This window comes from Alligator mississippiensis, chromosome 3, assembly GCF_030867095.1.
Source record: "Alligator mississippiensis isolate rAllMis1 chromosome 3, rAllMis1, whole genome shotgun sequence".
Lineage (NCBI taxonomy): Eukaryota > Metazoa > Chordata > Crocodylia > Alligatoridae > Alligator > Alligator mississippiensis.
This window is the reverse complement of record NC_081826.1, coordinates 215,796,550-215,816,323: the sequence shown is the minus strand read 5'-3', so window position 1 is coordinate 215,816,323 and position 19,774 is coordinate 215,796,550. Positions and strand designations below refer to the sequence as shown.

Sequence of the window (19,774 nt, the reverse complement as noted above, 5' to 3'; positions counted from 1 at the left end):
ATGTAGATGAAATCGGTTTATTGAAATTCTGTTCAAGATCCCCTCCAGATTCAAGGTAACTTAGTCCCCCAGCATCCCAGGATGCTGTGCACCTCCCCTACAAAACCCTCCTGGCAGGGTGGGGTTGGCTAACTTTGGCCCAAGCTGTCTGCTCCGGCCTAGCAGAGTGGTATACTCTAGCACTCCTTACCGCCCCCTTTCCAGCTTCTGGCTTGGGCCACTGCAAGCATGTGGCTGCGTTTCCAGAATCAAAAGTAAATGTCTGTTCACTTATCAGTGTTAATATACACAGTTTTAGACTAACCTGCAAAGATTGGATCAATTCAGTCTTGGGCTTTTTGATTGTTTGTACTTAGCCTTAAAGATCAAAAGTGCAATTTCAAACTTTTTTTCTGGAATCCTCCAAGGAATTTTATACAGAAACTTTTACAAAGCGAGCTTTTTAAGCTTGAATAATTTGGCTGCCTGAGGCCTCTGGCAGACGCTCAGTTAAAGGCACCGTGGGATCTGATACACGATCCCAACAATTGTGCTTCGTGGCATGCTACACATGTGTGGCAAGCGGCGTGATTGTGGGATTGGGGATCAGTTCCCAACTGCCACATTGCCAGTACAGGGAGAGCCCTGTATCATGAGCCTGCATCAGTCAAGAGCTCCAATGCGCCCTCCAGGTGGGGAGTGCTGATCAGCTGACTGGTTTGCTACTTGCTGGTGCAGGAGAGCCCAGGATCGTCTGCACGCCCCACTTTGAGGGTGCACTAGAGCTCTTAATTCTTATGTACCCCAGGGCTGGGAACCCCAGTCAGCTGACTTCTACTCCTAACCTCAAGAGTGCATTCAAGCCAAGGGCTTTGGTGTGTCGCCAAGATTTACTTCCTTCAGAAACCATGTGGTCTGTAATCTGTGGCACATTTAAACTGTAAAATGCATTTCTTAGATCTTTCAACAAAACTTAAAGGGACTCAGATTTCTCATCAATTGAAGGTAAATTGATTAACTGGAATTGATTGGTTGGTTGATTGATTGATTGATTGGAGTGAAATTGGCTGTCTTAGTTTTTCTTACATTTCTAATAAGTCTTGTAAGCTTTCTTACAAGTGAGTTTTTAGAAAGGTTTTAGTTGAATTCTTGAAACTTGTAGTTCTTTTTTGGTAAAACCTTTTTTATAATGCTACTAATGAAAGTGAAAAATGTTCTTTTTCCTTCCCTCTCTGTTAACGGTCTCCAAGCTAGAACGTGATTGTTGCGGTTGGAAAGTGTTACTTGAAATTAAACAGTTGAAGATAGCTAATAAATTTTACTAAATATTGAATATCCTTTTGTAGGTGCTAATTACAATTTCCTTCACAAGCTTCCTTTAACTATATGCATAGCTGTTATATATAACTAATTCTCGAATGAAAACTATGTATATAACATCAGAAGGTGGTTAATTCAGTTGGTAACATTACATATTTGTTTCATTTAGTAACTATTTTGGATTTGACTTTGCCAGTCATGAAGGCTACTTGTCAAAACAGAGAAAAATAAATCTTTCTTGGCCTAGCTTTGCTTTACTGACTGTTTTAGTTGCCATTCAGTATTGTAACATGCTGTTGCTGTTGGCAAGGTGGGCATTGGGATGTGTGTTGCTTATAGGAGACGGATTTGCTGCTATTTTATGTACTTTAAGATTTTCTTTAGGTCTCTTGCCTAATATCTAAGTGATTTGGGTATAAATTGTTGTGACTTCTAGAGCAGTGTTTCCCAACCAGTATGCTGCGGCACAAAGGTGTCATTAGAAATGAATAGGTGTGCCATGGAATTTTGCCATAGCAATGAGCTACAATAGGTATGAGGATGGGGAATGCCTTAACACGTGTGCCGTGGAAAATTTTTATTAATGTAAGTGTGCCTTGGGCTGGAGAAGGTTGAGAAACCCTGCTCTAGAGAACTGCAGAAAGGGCATAGTTAAGGCAGCCATGGTAGTTTTTTTTTATTATACAGAATACAGTGCCATTATGGACTTTGACTTTTAACTGTGAAAGGTGATAGCTTGCCATCAGCTGTTTGATTTGTTTTGCTTTTTTATTCAAATATTATGGTTATAGCTCTGTCTCTGTATTCACAAGTTAACTCTTGTCATGTAGAATATTTTCTTGGGTGAAAATAATGTAGAAATTCAAAATTTTTTGAAATCTTCTGTGACTAGCTAAAATTTGTATTTATTAATTTATTAAATTATATGGCAGAGAAGAACAGTCCCATGACTGTTTAACTATGGTTGTAGTTTTTAGGTGTGCATCAATTAATAATTTATCTGAATTTCTAGGTATAAATAATGAAAAATCATAGTTGACAGTACTACTAGTTAATAATAAGCATGCATTACACAAAGCATTTGGGTTTTTTAAATTTTGTAATAATCATATCTTGCATCACTTTCTATATTTGTGCACTTACAGCCAAACTAAAAATAGATTTTTGTTAAAAATCCTTCTAGCGTTGTGGCTTTTGAAGAAATGATAGAGCCTTTCAGGCTTCATGAAGATGATAAAGAACAAGATGTTGCAGATAAAATGAAAGAAGATGAGCCTTGGAGAATAACAGATAATGAACTTGAACTTTACAAAACTAAGGTATTGTTCTTTAACTGACTGCTAGCATTGTTGGAACCCACAGGACCCTTATTACTCATCAATACTTGTGGCCACATTCCCAAACTTGAGAGATGCAAGTCGTCACTGTCTGAAGACCAGCTCTCCAAAAATACATTCGGAGGAGAGAGCCTCTCTTCCTGAGACTCTCTGTCCATCATCCTGCCATAAGCTTTGCCTAAAGGGTGGCATAAAATTTGCCCTCAGTTCAATATAATCCTGCAGGATTTTATGAGGAGAAATACAGAAGTTTTTCAGATCCCTTTCACATACTCACAGATATTCTTGGATACCTCTATGCCCAACAAAGTTGTCTCCCAAAAGATGGATCTGTTGCAGCCAGCCAAGGTGGTATAAAGTAGACTTCTGACACTATTCTACCAACACTTAAGGCTGCAAAGAGAAATATTATTATTCCTCGTGGCCAAGTGGAGTGTTTATGCTTACCCCACATCAGATTCCCTAGTTCTGGTTGCCGGTGAAAGAAATAAAGCAACAGCCAAACTTACTCCAGCTCAGAGATGAAATGCATGAACATGTTTGGCAGAAAATGTATTCTTCAGTATCATTACACTTCAGAATTTGTAATTGCCAGATGTTGATGGAGAAGAGATTAACTGGTGATTTTTGGTTTTGTCAGACAGCTGTCTGCTCCCCCCACCATTTTACTGCCAGTATTCATGAATCATTATGCAAATATTAAACTGGAGAGAGAACCAGATTTTATATTCTCTACCTTTGCATGCTGCTTCTGTTGTTGGCTAGCACTTCTTTTGACTCTGGGGTGGATGCATGCTTTTTGTAGGAAGAGTGCCAGAGTCTATTATAAAATGAAAATAGATCAATTGGTGCTGAAAACTTTTTTTTTACTGAGCACTTGATCAAATTTCATCACCCTTTCCCTGTCACTTTTCAGGGACAGCGGTCATGAGAGATTACTCAGAAAGAAAACCTCTTTTATTGTATTTACTTGATTCCAAGATGAGGCTTTCCCCCATTTTAGCACGGGGAGAAGAGGGTGAAAAGCTCCTCATCTTGGAATAAAATAGAAGGCAGTGGGGTGACTGCTCTTCCCCATCTCTGCCCTGTAGCCTTGGGGCAGCTGTCACTTCCTCCCATCTTGCCCTGCACCCACAACTTCTGCCCCCATCTTCCTACCTCCAATCCCTCTGCTTACCCTTTCTCTAGACCTGTCAAGCTCTGTCCCCACACCAGCCTGGGTTATGGTGCATGACACCAGCCTGGCCCAGTAGTAGTTGGTGAGTGGGGGCAGAGGCTACATAGGGAGGGAGATTGCAGTAGCAGGGAGCCAGAGAGTGGGTATAGGGTGGCACAAGAACAGGCAGGCAGCAAGAGGTGGGGGGGGCAGGCAGCAGAAGCAAGCTGCTTGATTTCCAGCCACCTGCTTCCCCATTACTTCCTGTGATTTCTTAAATTCCTGACTGGCAGTAGCCCTTACCAGTGCTTGTAAATATTCTTGATGCTTTTAACAAAGAACAAGATCACAATCGCCGCTAATGTTTGCCAGCAGGGTGTACAAGTGTTCCTGCATCTAGACAACTGGCCATGTAAAATGCATTCACTCCTAATGGGTCTAGCAATCTCTCTAAATAGAATATTAATCTGTTCTGAGTAACGGGACTCTGGATAAACAGCAAATACTTGGATAGCAACCTACACTAGAGAATGGTTGAAATGATTCCGGTCTATACAAAGGCAAAACTGTTTCTACCCCATAAAAATTTCCTATCCTGTCCTCTTTGGGGACTGTTTCAGTTGCTCTAATCTCTACTAAATTGCTTTGCCTTTACCTGGCTTCTCAATCAAGACCAAACCTCATATAACTAAGGTCCTGGCTACCTTTATACTCCTAAAATATCTCCCAAAAAGAGAGGTTAGCTGCATGGTACTGTTTACCCTCCTTTTTAAGACAGTCTGCACTAGTCAAGTGATGTGCATCAAGTGCCTCCTTTGGTAAAATAGTCCTGCAACCAGTCTCCTTACAAGGCTGAGTGCTCACTTCTGACTAGTATACTGCCCAAGAATCTCCAAGCAAGTAGAGTTCACGCAGGGAAGAAAGGTTACTTAATAGTTCAGTTGCTTAAGTTTTTCAAAGTCTTTTTCCCTGGGTACATTCCACCACTTACCCTCCTCTGCTTTGGATTCTTGTTTTGATATATTTGGATGCTGAAACCTAAGGAACTGGAACAGTAGTCAGTTATGCAAAAACTGATTATAGCAGTGTTTTGGTGCAGGATGTTCACTGTGCATGGTCTCAGTGGAAGTTACTGGTGTAAAACGTGATTTTCAGAGTACATTTTGCAAGTACAGTAAAATGCATATACATGCTCTGCTGTAGAGGATTCCAGTTTCTGGACTGCCCCTTTGCTAACCTCTATGTGAATCAGTGCAGTACTCTTTCAAAAGTCTGGAGGCAGCAGCAGAGGGAGGTTATCAAGACTAGCTACAAGAATTCAGATTAACAGAAAGAAGTTCTGGGACTTGGAGGAAAGAGACTTCCACAAAAATTGCTTTGGGTGAGGGCTGAATAAGAGGGTAGAGGCTGTCCAGTTAGGATCTAGGAAGCTGAAGGAGGCTAGAGTGGTGGAACCTTACTATGAGAGGGACTTGGCAAAGGAGAAACTGAAATATCTTTCTCTCTTAGTAGCCAGAAGTTTGGCAGGGGGAGCTGGAAGGTTGGACTTCACAATAGCTATAACTAGAAATTGATTGAGGAAAGTTTGGGACAGAACTTTGGAAGGTCTCTAGTAGCTGAGGAGGTGAAAGATCTGGTCTTTACACAAAAACACAGCTCCTGCTATTAGCCACCTTGTGATTTGGTTTGAAAATACTGCTGTGCAACGTTTTTAAGGCCTGAAGCAGCATGTTTATTACAAACCTGAGCACGGTGCTAAAAACTTGAAAGAGAAGAAATATAGATGTTGTAATTTTAGGCATCCTCTTGCATGCTTTTTAAATAGAATGATCTCTACTTCATTTTGGATTGTTTTTTAAAAAAGAGTTCTTCCTAATGAATTTGTTGTGGGGGTGGGTTTCTACTTTTATTACAGACCCACCGCCAGCTTAGGCTAAATGAGCTGCTGAAAGAACATTCAAGTACAGCTAATATAATTGTAATGTAAGTAGTGGTGACTTTTCTTTGTGTAAATAAAAAAAATATAAATATTCTTTATATATTTGCACTTGGAGTAATGGCCGTAGTTAGAGACACACTATAATGACATTTAGGATAATAGGTGCGGAATAGGTATTGGAGGTATCAAGCTTCAAACAGGCTAGTTTTAAGCACTGAAAGTAGTTTACCATGCTGAGAAGCAGGATGAATTAGTCCATGCATACTCCATTGATACCACATTTAAATGGCTTCTGATACATGAGCTAGCTTACACTGATATCTGTGAGTTGTGCTGCAGTTTGCAGTTTAGCACAGATAATGCTCTGTAATTTTGGCTTGACTCATACATGCCTTCTGCTCCTTGTACGTTACCTGCTCTCAGTCATCTCCAAATTCCTCCTTACAACCTGATCTCTGAAGCTTCTTCAAGTTAAAGTTACCATGCATTTGTCAGATCTCTATGATAACTGTCCTTGTACTGCAAGTCCTTCAGTGTAGAAACTTTTTCCTGTAGCACAGTCTATCCTCTTTTACAATTTATGTAAAAAGTTTTCTGTGTTTTTTCTGAAGCAGGGGAAGCTAAATTGGAGCAGTACATGTAATGTTCTAACTGGTTTCAGTGGGGTGAGAATTGGAGGATGCTTCCTAGGGGTCTAGTAAGAAAGATAATGAGATACCAAGATATTGCACTCGGAAAGAAAAGCAATATTTAAATCGTATCTGGGGAGAGTCATCCACTTGAGTGAAATGGTGATCCCTAGCTTGAAGTTTCTTGGAGTGGAGGCCACAATTTCAAGAGTGGGGAGAGTGGGTAGGTGAACTCAGAGGTCAGAAGTAGAGTGCAGTTTAGTGCAATTAAGAAGGCTGCACTGCTTAAATGACTTTTTGGGTTAAGATAATTTAACTTCTGCGTGCTCAGAAGTATCAATTCATTAAATACAACCTTGTAAGAAAAAGTAAAGTGGGGGGAGTGTGGGCTGCAAATTACTGAATGTTTACTTTATCTTTTATGTAATTATTTTTCTCACTGATACAGTACTACTACTAGTTTGTCATTTTTAAACTTTGTTCTTTGAATTCCAGGAGTTTGCCACTTGCAAGAAAAAGTGCGGTATCTAGTGCGCTATACATGGCTTGGTTAGAAGCTCTATCAAAAGACCTGCCACCGGTCCTCCTTGTTCGTGGGAATCATCAGAGTGTTCTTACTTTCTATTCCTAAATGTACTGCACAACAGACAGCTGTGATGAAATGGTACTTTTGTGCCTACAGGAGAGTGACTGAAATGTTCTGTAGATTATTTACATCACAAAGGCAAAAGGACTCTTCTTTCACTATTCCACTGACTTGAAAGCACACAAGGAACGTCACTGTATTTCTAAAGTTGTGAAATCTTCAGTTTCATTCTAAATCTTCTGTAACTTAATCTTGCTTAATGGGGGAGGATTCCTTGTTAGACTGAAGAACAAAAAAAACAAGCTTTTTTTCTTTGCTACTTGAATAGCAGCAATAAAAGTGTTTTATTTTTGATCAATGAAAGGATTATAGATTTATAAAAGCCTTTTAGCCTTGAGGTGCCTTCTGAAATTAACCAAATTTCATCCATACACCCTATTTTATAAATTTATATAGAATGTCAAAATCTGCCTTCAACTAAGACTTTAGGTCAGACTTCCTTTAGTTTTTAGTCTCTTCCATCTTACAATAAAATGAATGCTGCTTTTCGGTCTTCCATCAAGCTATTAGTTTTTAGTACTGTATGTTTTCTATTGTTCAGAATGTTTGTTTTTTTTATGATATCTGTTAGATCTGAAACAAAGGCAAGGATTGGGGCAGGTCAGTTGGAATAAAAAACAAGTTCATAATGATGTTGTCCAAAACTTTGTACTACTAAATTTGTACCACTTAAAATAAATTAATTGTACTAGATAAATGAGGAGGACCCTTTTCTCAAATTTGACATTGTGTACTTCTTTGCCATTAATGAAACATGTACAACTGGCTACCTTGGTGAAGGTTAGCATGTCAGTCTTCAGTCTGTAGCTCTGACATGAAACTGTATTCCTGTTCTAGGCTGCTGACAAAAATGTAGATTATTCTAGTTTGTGGTTGGGGGAGGGGGAGAGGGGTTGTCTTTAAACAAAGAAGGACCTGTCCTAGTTCCTGACCTTCAGATCTTGGTGTCACTTATTTAAAATAAATAAATAGGTTAACATAAGGCTCAGGAACAAACACGAGCTATGTGATGCCATCTAACAGAATACAGTAAACACTATGTGGACTTGTACTAGGTCATCCGATATATAAAATATAAAAGCTAAAGTTCTCAAACTTTTCATCAAATGGTTAAATGGACCATTAGTTATTAGGGGAGATGTTTTTAGGTCAATTCATTCAGTTTTCAGAAAACAGATTAAGTCTTATTAAATACTCAGGTTTGATCATCTAGAAATTTAGATTTAATCAATATGTATTTTACACACTTTTCATGTTTAAGAAAACTGCCAATTTGTGTGCCCACCTCTTCCTTCCCCCCCCCCCCCCATGTGTGTTTTGACTACTTCATAACTTGGTCTACTATGGACACCTACACAAGAAACTTCACTTATGCCTTGAAGCAGAGGTTAATAATGTGAACTATATTTTTAATTCCTGTCTCTTTTGCAAGAAAGGATTACCTAAAAACATTTCACAACCTTTGGTATTGATACTAGGTATATTACTGGGTCAACTTACTAGTGTTTCAGTGATTTTTCACTGATGCATAGGAAAAGGTGTATTTTACTGCTAACCATAAAAACAAATGTAGATGCTCAGTAATAGTTCCTTTTTGAATGGCAAAGCTATTAGTTGTCATATGGCAAGATAGTTTCAAATAGTTACAAATGGAGAGAGCAAAATACATTCTACCTGGTGCAATATACATTGCTGGTAAACAGAAAAATGATCTCCTCCTCTTTTTTTTTTTTTGCTGCTGGTTTCCACCAATGTGGATCTGCATCTATTGAATTGTTTAAATTTTTAGAAGGGCAGCATGTTTTGTTGTCATGTATGAAGTTAACTTAATGCCAGGGTAGACCTTGGGAAGATAAATTCTCCTAGAACTTATTAGAAAAATAAAGTGCTGTTTCTTTCTAGGAAGAAAAAGTATCAGACTTGCAACTAACAGCAGCATTATGTCTATTACAGGTTTTGCAGTGCTTGTTTGGGTGGTAGGGATGTTTCATTCAGTGAATGTGGAACCATTGCCATGTCTCTTCCTCTTGTTTTGTTTTCATTTTAAACAGATGAACAGTGAGGCATTGACTTAGTGCTGCTATCTTGAAAATGTGCACAGGTACACTTAAAGTTTTTGTTTTTTGTTTTGTTTTGTTTTTTTACCCATTCAGGAAACCATTGCTTGTGATCTGTAACACAAGAACCAAATGAAGTGTGTGTATACATGCATATATGTGTATAAAATTATATAAAATATATCTAAATATGCATATGGGGATGGGGCGGGTAATGTCTGTGAAATAATGTAGGATGCTTTTTCACATATGCACTCTCAAAACTTCACTAACACTAGACACCAGGTCAGCAGTTTCCAGATTGGATGTAACGCTCTCTACTAAACTTCAGCAGTTACTTGTAATTGTTAGCAACAGATGTCAGCTAGTGACAGTCCAATTTCTACTTTGATTTTTGACGCCAAATTTTTTTAGTTCCGATCATTGTTAATTACTTGAAATACAAATTGTTTTCATTGACACATGATAATTCATTATTTCTGTAGATGAAATTTCTTTTTATGGGTTTAGAAAGAGAAACAATAGCTGAAGAAATCAACTATTTATTTGTTTTTTTGTTCCGTTCATTTGTTTGTGTCTAGGTTTCTTTACTTTTACATACATTCTTTTTATATGCTTTTCTGATATTACATATTTAAAAAATGAACTATGGAGATAATTTAAAGATTGATCTTTGGTGGGTATTTCGTTATCCACTGGATTTGAAAATGTAATATTTGATAAAACCGTACTGTAACTGTCACACAAAAATGCTTTTCTAATGTTTTAACATTTGAATATTGCAGTTGCTACTTTGTATAGGGGGTCACTGCAATAAAAGGAAGTGAATTCAAGAAAATTGTCTAAACTTACGTTTATTTTGGGGAGGGGAAGATATCTACTCACTGTATTTTTTCAGCATTGACATTTGTTGCAGGTGCATGATGACATACCATTTGTGAAGCGTGAAAATATGCACGGCAAAGGTATAGTGATATTTAAAATACAAATTATAAAACTCCTAGTAAAAATGGTTGCCCTGCTAATGAATGATTTGGTGGAAGGGTTATTGTTTTCTCATGGAATACCTGTCCTATACCAAATTGAGGAAGGGTGTCAGTTGGCTTGGTTACTTTCCTATTAAGGAAATTCTGTATTGGGTTAAGAATGTTAGCTGTTGTTCCTTCTTAACTCTGATTTTGATTTGGTTTGATTCTGATCAGTCCTCAGAACACCACAAGAAGAATACAGGCCAAGCAACGATAGACAGAAAATTAATGGCATCTGATACACAATCCCAACAGTTGTGCTTCCTGGCATGCTACCTGTGCATGGCAGGGGACGTGGTTGTGGGATCGGGTGTCAGATCGTTATTCCAAGTTTCCCCTGCACTGGCATGTAGCAAACCAGTCAGTGGCTCCCAGCCTTCAAAATACATCAGAATCAAGGGTACTGATCTCCCTTTGTGGCAGGGAGCACTGATCAGCAGACTGGTGCTCCTGACCTCAGGGGCACCCTGGAGCCGTTTACTCTGATGTGCTTCTGCAGCTGGGAGCAGCACCCAACTGATTAGCACTCCCAGACTTAGGTGCACAGGGGAGTGAAGGGCTTCTGTGTGCTCCCAAGGCAGGGAGCTCTGATCAGCTGATGCCTGGCCACATGTGCAATTTAAAACGCAATGGGAACCAGGTACAAATTTATTAAACATCTTGTGTAGTAACTTTGTGGCTTATTCTTATGTTGTTGCATCATAATTGCAATAACTTGTGGCTGAGTTGCTACTTAAGACATGATTGATTAATGTTTGTCAGGTGCCTAAGTGGTACTTGTTCCAATTGCTTCACTAAGGGTGATGCCACAGGTTTAAGTTGGGAGGGGCTTGAAGTTATACCTTAGTCCTTTTTGTATATTTAGATAAGCTAGTTTAATATCCAAAGGTGAAACTTACTTAGTGGCAAATATGAGTGGAAAGAACAACAAAGATTGTAACTTTTAACATAGCATAATGTTTAACTGAAGGTAGGAGAGGTTATTTCACCTCACAGAAAAACCTCTTTAGTCCATCCTTAATGGCATTACCCCTGTGTTACAACCACCTTCTAATCCTCCTTTCTCCCTTCCTTTTGTCTTCCAATTTCACAAGCACATGCTAGAAGCTACTGTACACAGAAGGAACACATGCACTTGATACAATAAATTGTACCATGGGAATAGAACATGAAGTAGGTTATACTCAGGCTCTAGCTTTACCTCAAAGTCCCAGACTCAAAGTAAGCACCTGACAAGTCTTATGAGTATATTTTTTTCCTGTTGTAATTTTCGTTATTAAAGAAATATGTAATGATCTTCAATAATTATTTGCTAACTGATCAGTTAATTGTGATGTTGCCCTGCAAATTCACCTAGCAGATATCACTTAACTTGATATTAAACAGTTTGTGATAATAAATGAAGTTTAGGTTTTAGGTACAGAACTTGGCTGTTGCTAGGGAAAGCTAAGGCAATAGGCTGTGAGAGACGAGATGACTGGTGATCCTCAGGTTTGACTAATTATTTGTGAGGTAGCTACATACTTCAATTTATATTCACGATAGTAATTTAATTTTGTTAGCTTGCCTCTGAATATGTGAAAAGACTCTTCAGCTGCAAAGGCAACTTAATGTGTACTTTTTCCCTCCTGAACAACTGGAAATACTTGGGGTAATTTGGAATGAATTCCCAAAACTTTTTTTTACCCATTTTGCATTGTATACTAAGGCTACAGTTTTATTACTTTCTAATAGTAACATCCAGTAAGTCTTTTTTTATCGTTGCCCTGTAATTAATTTAAAATTTTCTGTAGAATAACCACATTCCCAAGTTTATAAACTTGAAAATTAAAATTGACAGGCATTATTAAGAATGGATGTCTTCCTCCTTGTATTGAAAAGAATGAAAAGCCAAGAATGAGGCTTGCAAAATTATGACCTTTCCAAGAGTGCTGAAGAACTCAGCATCCCTAATCCATGGGACGTTTTAAGGTTCCTGATGATGATCAGAATGATAGACTAGATGAAAACATTTACCAGATAAATTAATATGTTTCATGCTAGGACTGTGCGAAACAGCTCTGTTCCGATTCGGATTCAGATTCGGCCATTTTGGAGGGACGGTGATTTGATTTGGTGTTTTGGATCGCTGTCCCAATTTTGATTAGCCCAAATCTGTTTCACTATTTTGACACTGATTTAGAGATTTGGCCATAGACTATAATGAGGAATCACTAAAATACCTATAACTTAGTCATTTTTTGGCTGATTCAAATGACAACAGCAGGGATAGTAGCCCCTTCTGAGGCCATGAAGCCTGCCAGGTTTCAAGGAGATAGGTGCAGGGGTTTCTGTGAAACGACTCCTCAAACTGTTCAAAGCAAAACTTGCGATACTTGTATGTGTGTAGGTTTTAGCCATGTTGGTCTAAGGACATAGGCAAGGTTTTGGGGTCAATCTGATGTCTTTTATTAGATGACCTGAGTAGTTAGAGAAATATATCTTAGCAAGCTTTCGGGTTTAAAAATCCTTCCTCAGGCTGAGGATGCATCTGCAGTTTGTGTGTGTGCTCTTCCTGGGTGGAAGGGATAGTAAAGAAGCCAGATGCTGGGCTGCAGGCAAGAAAGCTAGTCAGTGAAAATGTAAATTGAGCTGTCAGGGGGTTAGAGACCAGCCTGGGAGGGGGATGTAGCAGGTAAAAGTAGAGAGGTACCTGGGGAGTCAGATGTCAGGCAGGTTATCATATTTATGACACACTACGTGTATATTGAGTCCAGGAGTTTGTGTATCTAGGAGGTAGATGAAGTGAAGTTCATCGGCTTGTCTGTGAAAAGTGGTTTGTAAATTCAAACAAGCACCAAACCTCACTAACCTCATCCCTGGAAGCCAACTTCCTACAGCCCAAAACACGCCAAATGGATCCAGACCATGCCATGACAAGAAATGCAAAACCAGCCAACATATCTCCAGTACCCCCACTACACCCCAGAACAGAACCATCACCCTTCCTGGATCTTACAGCTGCACCTCCAGAAACATTATATATCTCATCCAGTGCATCAAATGCCCTGATAGAAAATATGTAGGAGACACCCACCAGCAACTGTGCACCAGAATGAGTACACACCGGAAATCTATTACAGGCAAGATTTCTACATACAAGACTAAGCTTCCCAAGACAACTGGGGGGCTTAGATGCCTCTATAATAATGCTAGGAGTATGGGGAACAAGCAGGAGGAACTTGCAGTCCTGCTTGCAAATAAAGAATTCAACCTGGTTGGGCTAACAGAAACTTGGTGGGATCCTACCCATGACTGGGCAGTGGACATTGAGGGCTACAGGCTGTACAGATGGGACAGAGTGGGGAAAAAGTGGGGGGGGGGGCATTGCTCTCTGTTAAGGAGTAATATACATCTTCTGTAGTTAATTTGGGCCAGGAAGAAGGGCAAATTGAGGTACTATGGGTCGGGTTATAAGGGGGTTGGGGTGAAAGGGACTTGATAGTGGGGGTCTACTACAGACCCCCATACCAGGGGGACAAGTTAGGCCTAGAAGTCTCAAGACAGCTCTCAGAGGCAGCACGATCAAAGGACCTTGTTGTCATGGGTGACTAGCTTCCCAGACATCTGCTGGGAGAAACAGGCAGCCAGTTCTGCCCATTCACGAAAGTTTCTAACCTCCTTACAGGGCCTTCACCTATCGCAGGAGGTATGTGTTCCCACTAGGGGAAATGCCTTTACTAGACTTGGTACTGGCCACAGGGGATGACTTGGTGGGGGATCTGCAGGTGCAAGGTAACCTAGGGGATAGTAACCACCTATTGATAGGGTTCACTGTGTAGAGAAAGGTGGGGAAGATAACTAGTAGGGTGGAAGTGCTAGACTTCAAGAAGGCCAACTTCAACAAGCTCAGGAGATTAGTTAGGGAGGGACTGACTGGTAAAAGCCTTGAAGAGATGGGAGTTTAGGAAGGGTGGGTGTTTCTTAAGGGTCTAATCCTGCAGGCATAGAAAAGGACCATCCCAGTACATAAAAGGGGGCAAAAAAGCAAAGAAACCCTCTTGCTGGAGCAGGGAAATCCAGGAGAGCCTGTAGGGGAAAAAAAGAGGCCTACAGGCCGTGGAAGCAGGGGGCTGCCACCAAGGAGGAGTATACCTGCTTGGCTTGAGCTTGCAGGGAAACAGTGAGGAGAGCCAAAGTGGAAATGGAGCTTAGGCTGGCAGCAGAAGTTAAGGATAACATAAAGTCATTCTTTAAGTACATAGGAAGCAAAAAAAAAAAAAAAAAAAAAAAAAAAAAAAAAAAGGTGCAGGGTAACTTAGGGCCCCTTCAGGATCAACTAGGACCACTGGGAACAGATACGATGGCCAGAAGCGGAGCTTCTAAATAATTTCTTTGCACCCGTGTTCCTGGACATGAGTACAAATATGCATCCCATTGGGACCTTAGGTAAGACCAGTATAGATACCAACTGTTTGAGCTGACCTAGTAAAGGGGCACCTGGAGGGCTTGATGTATTTAAGTCAACAGGTTCTGATAATCTTCATCCCTGGGTACTTGGGGAATTAGCTGGAGTCATGGCAGAGCCACTGGCACAATTGTTTGAGCACTCGTGCTCAGGCCAGGTCCCAGAGGATTGGAAAAGGCCAGTGTGGTCCCTATTTTCAAGAAGAGGAGCGAGGACGAACTGGGTAACTATAAGCCAGTTAGTCTCACCTCTGTCCTTGGCAAGACCTTTGAAAAAATTGTTAAGGATCCCATTTGTGGGGGACCAGCAGGTAAAATGATGCTAAGGGGCAATTGGCATGGGTTCATGGCAGGCAGATCCTGCCTGACTAACCTGGTTTCATTTTACGACCCGTTCACATAATGCTTGGATGAGGGAATAGAGGTAGATGTTATTTACTTGGATTTTAAAAAGGCCTTTGACACAGTGTCACACCCAGTTCTTATAAATAAACTAAACAGTTGTAATGTAGATTATTACACAGTCCAGTGGGTAGAAAATTGGCTTATGGGATGCACCCAGAGAATGGTGGTGGACGGGTCGGCTTCTACCTGGAGAAATGGGGGCAGTGGAGTCCCCCAAGGCTCTGTCCTGGGACCAGTACTATTCAATATCTTCATTAATGACTTGGACAAGGGAGTAGAAAGCACCCTGTCCAAGTTTGCTATGGGGGGAGGTACACAAACTAGATGGCAGGGAATGAATCCAGGCTGATTTGGACAGGCTGAGGAAATGGGCCGAACAGAATGGGATGTAGTTTAACAAAGATAAGTGTCATGTCTTGCACCTGGGGAGGAAGAATCATCAACACTCCTACAGCCTGGGAGGTACCAGTCTAAGTAGCACAACTGCAGAAGGGGATCTCGGAGTCATAGTTGACTCCAAAATGAACATAAGTCACCGGTGTAACGAGGTAATAAGTAAAGCTAGCCGCACCCATTCTTGCATAAGTAGGTGCATCGCAAGCAGGTCTAGGGAGGCGATACAGCATTGGTTAGACCACGTTGGTTAGGCTGCAGCTGCACTACTGCGTCCAGTTCTGGGCGCTGCATTTCGGCAGGGATTTGGATGGCCTGGGGAGGGTTCAGAGGACGGCCACTCATCTGGTTAAAGGCCTACAGAAAAAACCTTATGTGGACCGATTGCGAGACGTGAACCTTTTCACCTCTCGGCCTCCTTTTGCAGAGGCTGATATCATGGCCGCCTACAAGCTCATTGAGGGAGCAGTAAACAATAGGGGATACAATGTTTACCATGGTGCCTGCCGGGGTAACTGGAAATAATGGCCACAAACTGAAAGAGAACAAATTCAGTTTGGACATCAGGAAAAAATTCTTTACTGTGAGGGTTGCCAAAACATGGAATAAGCTTCCAATGGAGGAGGTGCTGTCCCCTTTCTTGGAGATATTTAAAAGGATATTGGACTGACACCTGGCTGGGGTCATCTGACCCTAGTACATTCCTGCCCAGGGCAGGGTATCAGACTCAGTGATCTAATAGGTCCCTTCTGACCCTAACATCTATGAAACTATAAGAATACCCAACTACCTGTGGGGGTACATTTCTCACAAGAAAACCACTCTCTCTCCAATCTCTCAGTACTGATCCTCAAAGGGAATTTACAAAACACTTTTCATAGATGGCCCTATGAACTTCACTTCATCAACCTCTTAGATAGAGAAACTCATGGACTTGGTATAGATATTGGATTTATGACACTACAACCTGCCTGACATTTGACCCCCAGGTACCTGTCCACTTTTACATGCTCCATCACCCTCTCAGGCTCTCTCTCACCCCCTGACAGCTCTATTTACATTTTCACTGGTTGGCTTTCTTGCCTGCACCCCAGCCTCTGGCTTCTTTACTATCCTTTCCATCCAGGAAGAGCACACTCCAACTGCAGATGCTTCCTCAGCCTGACAAAGGCTTTTTTTAACCCGAAACCTTATTAAGATATATTTCTCAAACTATTCAGTTGGTCTACTAAAAGAAATCAGATTGACCCAAAGAACTTTGTCTGTCTTGTGTGCATTAAGGCAGAGGAGGATGAATGTAGCAGCGATGGTAGCCTGTAACAGGGTGTCTTCCCAGTGCTGGTTAGATCTCGGCCCACCCACCTGTTTCTGAGCCAACTGCCCACCCCTCCTTCTTCTGCCATGCCTTGATGGAAAACCTATTCAGATGTTACCTAGGCAGGAGGTTGCCTATTTAGGCCCCTTATGTCTAGGAATGACATCCATTCTGCAGTTCCATACCTCTCCTACACTGTGGCCCATGCCTCATAGATGGCATCCCAGGCAGCTAAGCTCCCCTGGAGCCTCAACTCCACTGCAACCAGCAAGCCTTAGGCCTCTCAAAGATCTTACAGATCTGGGCTTTCCCTAGCCAGGACTGGGTGCGTGGTAGCTGGAGGTGGCTCCTGCCCGCCTTTCACCTGGAGGTTTATGGTCACGGCATTTCTTGGGGGCTGCCACACCACCGGGAGTCCTACCAAGCCTTCCGACCCTGGCATGGTGCAGTTTTAGGTCATGCCCAGGACCTGGGGTCTTCTCCTTTCCCATAGCCCCTGCCCATACCTCCAAGTTCGTCTTGGCACAGGAGCTCAGCAGGGACATATTCTTCCCCTGCTGGCTGGTGATACAGTGAGTGCCGCCTCCAGCTCTGAGAGCAGGGCGTTAAATGGTTGTGAAACCAAACCAAATAGAAAAAGGAAATAGGTGTGGATGGAGTGAGGAGGGTGGCACTCAGTCTGCAGATAGAGCTTGGGAACCCCAGCAACGGGAATTTCACCTTGAGGGACACCAGCTGCTCCACCAAACCAGGATCCAAGGAGGTGTGGTGGGGTGTTGCTACCTCACCAGCAATGCTGAACACCCTCTCGCTTGGAACACTGGTTGGTGGACAGGACAGGTGTTCCCAGGCAACTATGGCTAGATCCTGTCATATGTGGATGTGGCTTGTCCAATAGGCTGTGGGGTCGCAGAGCAGCGGTTCCACATCCTCCATGAGATGGGTAGCCACCAAGGCCTCAGTGCTGCCTGTCTGATGCTAGTGTCTGGTGCCTCTGGACCCCAACATGGAAGCCATGCCCTTGGCCCACATTGGCAGCACCTGTGGTGGAGGAGACTGGCTGGTAGATAGAGTGCTGGCATGGGAAAGTGGACTCCCCTCTTCCACATTCCCCCCACCTCTGTCCTTCTGCCTCCCTGACTGTGTTCACCAGCACCTCCGTCCAGTGATCCAGGGTTTTGCTGCTGCATACACTCCCCTTCACTCTCAGCTTGCGCATGCCTGCCATCACGTGGACTGTACTGAACTGCAACGGATCTAGCCATTTCTTGATGCCCTCCTTCAGCTGCGTCACCAGTGCCTGCACCTCTGGTGACAGTGGCTTGCCTCGGACAGGAACATCAATTTCCTGGAACTTCTCCATTTCGTTCTGAAGCTCCCTTACTATGGGGATCACCTGGCTAAGGAGGGCATCGCCAGTGCTGAGGCTCTTGGTGGCCTCGAGAGGACTTGAGGACCAAGAAGATCTGGGAGATGGTATCCCACTCAGCTTTGTTAAGGGGGCCACTGATCCCAATCTCCCCAAGCAAGGCCATCTCATGGATGGCCTTCTGTTGCTCCACCAGCCTTTTGAGCATCAGGTATGTGGAGTTCCACTGAGTTTCCACATCCTGCATGATTCTGTGCTGCAGGATGCTCAGCTCTGCCTGTTAGTTCTACAGCATCTTGCCCCCCTTGATGCTCCGGTAGAAGTAGCCCGCCATCTTCCTGCATTTTGAAATGAGCTGGCTGGATGTGACAGTGCTACTGGCAGCCCTGTCCTTCTCCAAGGCATCCCTGACAATGAGGTGGAAATTGTGCGCCACACAGCGGATGCAAGCAAAGTTGGTGTCACGGACCACCTTGACCATATTGACCCTATTGTCGTTGACCATGAACCCACAGGTGAGCTTGTCCTGCCCAGTGAACCGTCCTGCCCAGTGAACCACCCTGCCACCATGTGGTTCATGTCCCCCACGATCTCCATTGCTGTGTGGGACTCATCCATCACTTCTGCCTGAAGGAGAGCCCACTGACGGCCTGACTGATCACACTAGTGCCCTGTGAGGGAGAGGTAGGCATGATCTCCACCCCAGTTGCTCCAGATGTCTGAGGTGACGTGCAAGGCCACTTGCAGACCTGCCTTGCGCAGCTCCTCCCTCAAGGACTCCCTGCATGCCTCATACAGAGGGCACCATCATCCTGCTGAAGATGGTGCGTAGGGGCATGTGGTATGATGGGGTCATGAACCGTCTGAACCTTGGCTGCTCAACTAAGGAGAAGGGCTGGTCATCCAGAGTAAGCATCTCCCCAATGTTCTGGGTGACCTCGCTTGCCTTCGGAATGCGCTCCCTTTTGTGTCTGCCTTTCCCCCACTGGTCCAAGGTGGCCTGCCTCTGCTTCTGGGGGTGGGGGCTTTGGAGCGAGAGGGGGACTTCCCTGGGTACACTCCCACTGGTGCCAGGCTGAGGAGGAACAAGGGGTGGTGCTTCTTAAGATGCATTGGCATCCCCGTGGTGCCAAAGTGTTTCGCCTCCTTGCCCCAGCTGGTCTCGCTTCGGCAGTGCTGGCAGATAGCATATCTGGGATCATTTGCCACCTCAGAATGATCCCACACTGCACTACCCCCACATTTTGGGTGCCATTGGGGATCCTGCCTTATCCCCCTCCTCAGTGGCAGAAGCACAGCAACAGGAGGAGCTGACTCAGCTGAGCCACTTGCCTCCACAACCTCAGCCTCCTCTGAAGTGCCTTCCAGAGAAGGAGACCTGGCTTTAGGGGAGCTTAGAGGGGTGTGGAGCAGGAAGTCAGATTCCCCCTCATTCCTTAGAATTTCTTTTGCTAGGGTGCTCAGGTCCCCTGCTTCCAGATCCAGCTCGTCATCTGGCACTGGGAGGCTCATGCTGGGAGCTGAAATTTGGGGTAGAGAAGACTGTCATGCTGGTGCTGGTAGCTATTTGTGGTGTTAGTGGAGGTGGTGCAGGTGCAGACACTGCTCCCATCTCCTTGCTGCCACTAGCAGCAGAAGCCTCATGTCTGGTAGAGAAGAGGGTGCATCTAAGTTTGGGGAGGGGGGGAGCTTACAGCTCTCCCTCTGTCCCTTCTCCCTCCCCTGCCTGAAGACCTGCCACCTGCCTTTCCAGCA

The 19,774-nt window shown here is 43.0% G+C and overlaps 1 protein-coding gene across 1 annotated transcript in view; it reads left to right on the top strand.

Annotated features, from left to right (window-relative positions):
* The window catches only part of SLC12A2 (solute carrier family 12 member 2), a 100,281-nt gene extending 90,380 nt beyond the window's left edge, over positions 1–9,901 (top strand). Inside the window, exons 25-27 of the mRNA XM_006271507.4 lie at positions 2,483–2,618; positions 5,708–5,775; positions 6,856–9,901. Coding sequence (XP_006271569.2) covers positions 2,483–2,618; positions 5,708–5,775; positions 6,856–6,991 — 340 coding nt within the window. The 3' untranslated portion in view covers positions 6,992–9,901. The remainder of the gene's footprint in view (positions 1–2,482; positions 2,619–5,707; positions 5,776–6,855) is intronic.
* The last annotated feature ends 9,873 nt before the right edge of the window (positions 9,902–19,774 follow it).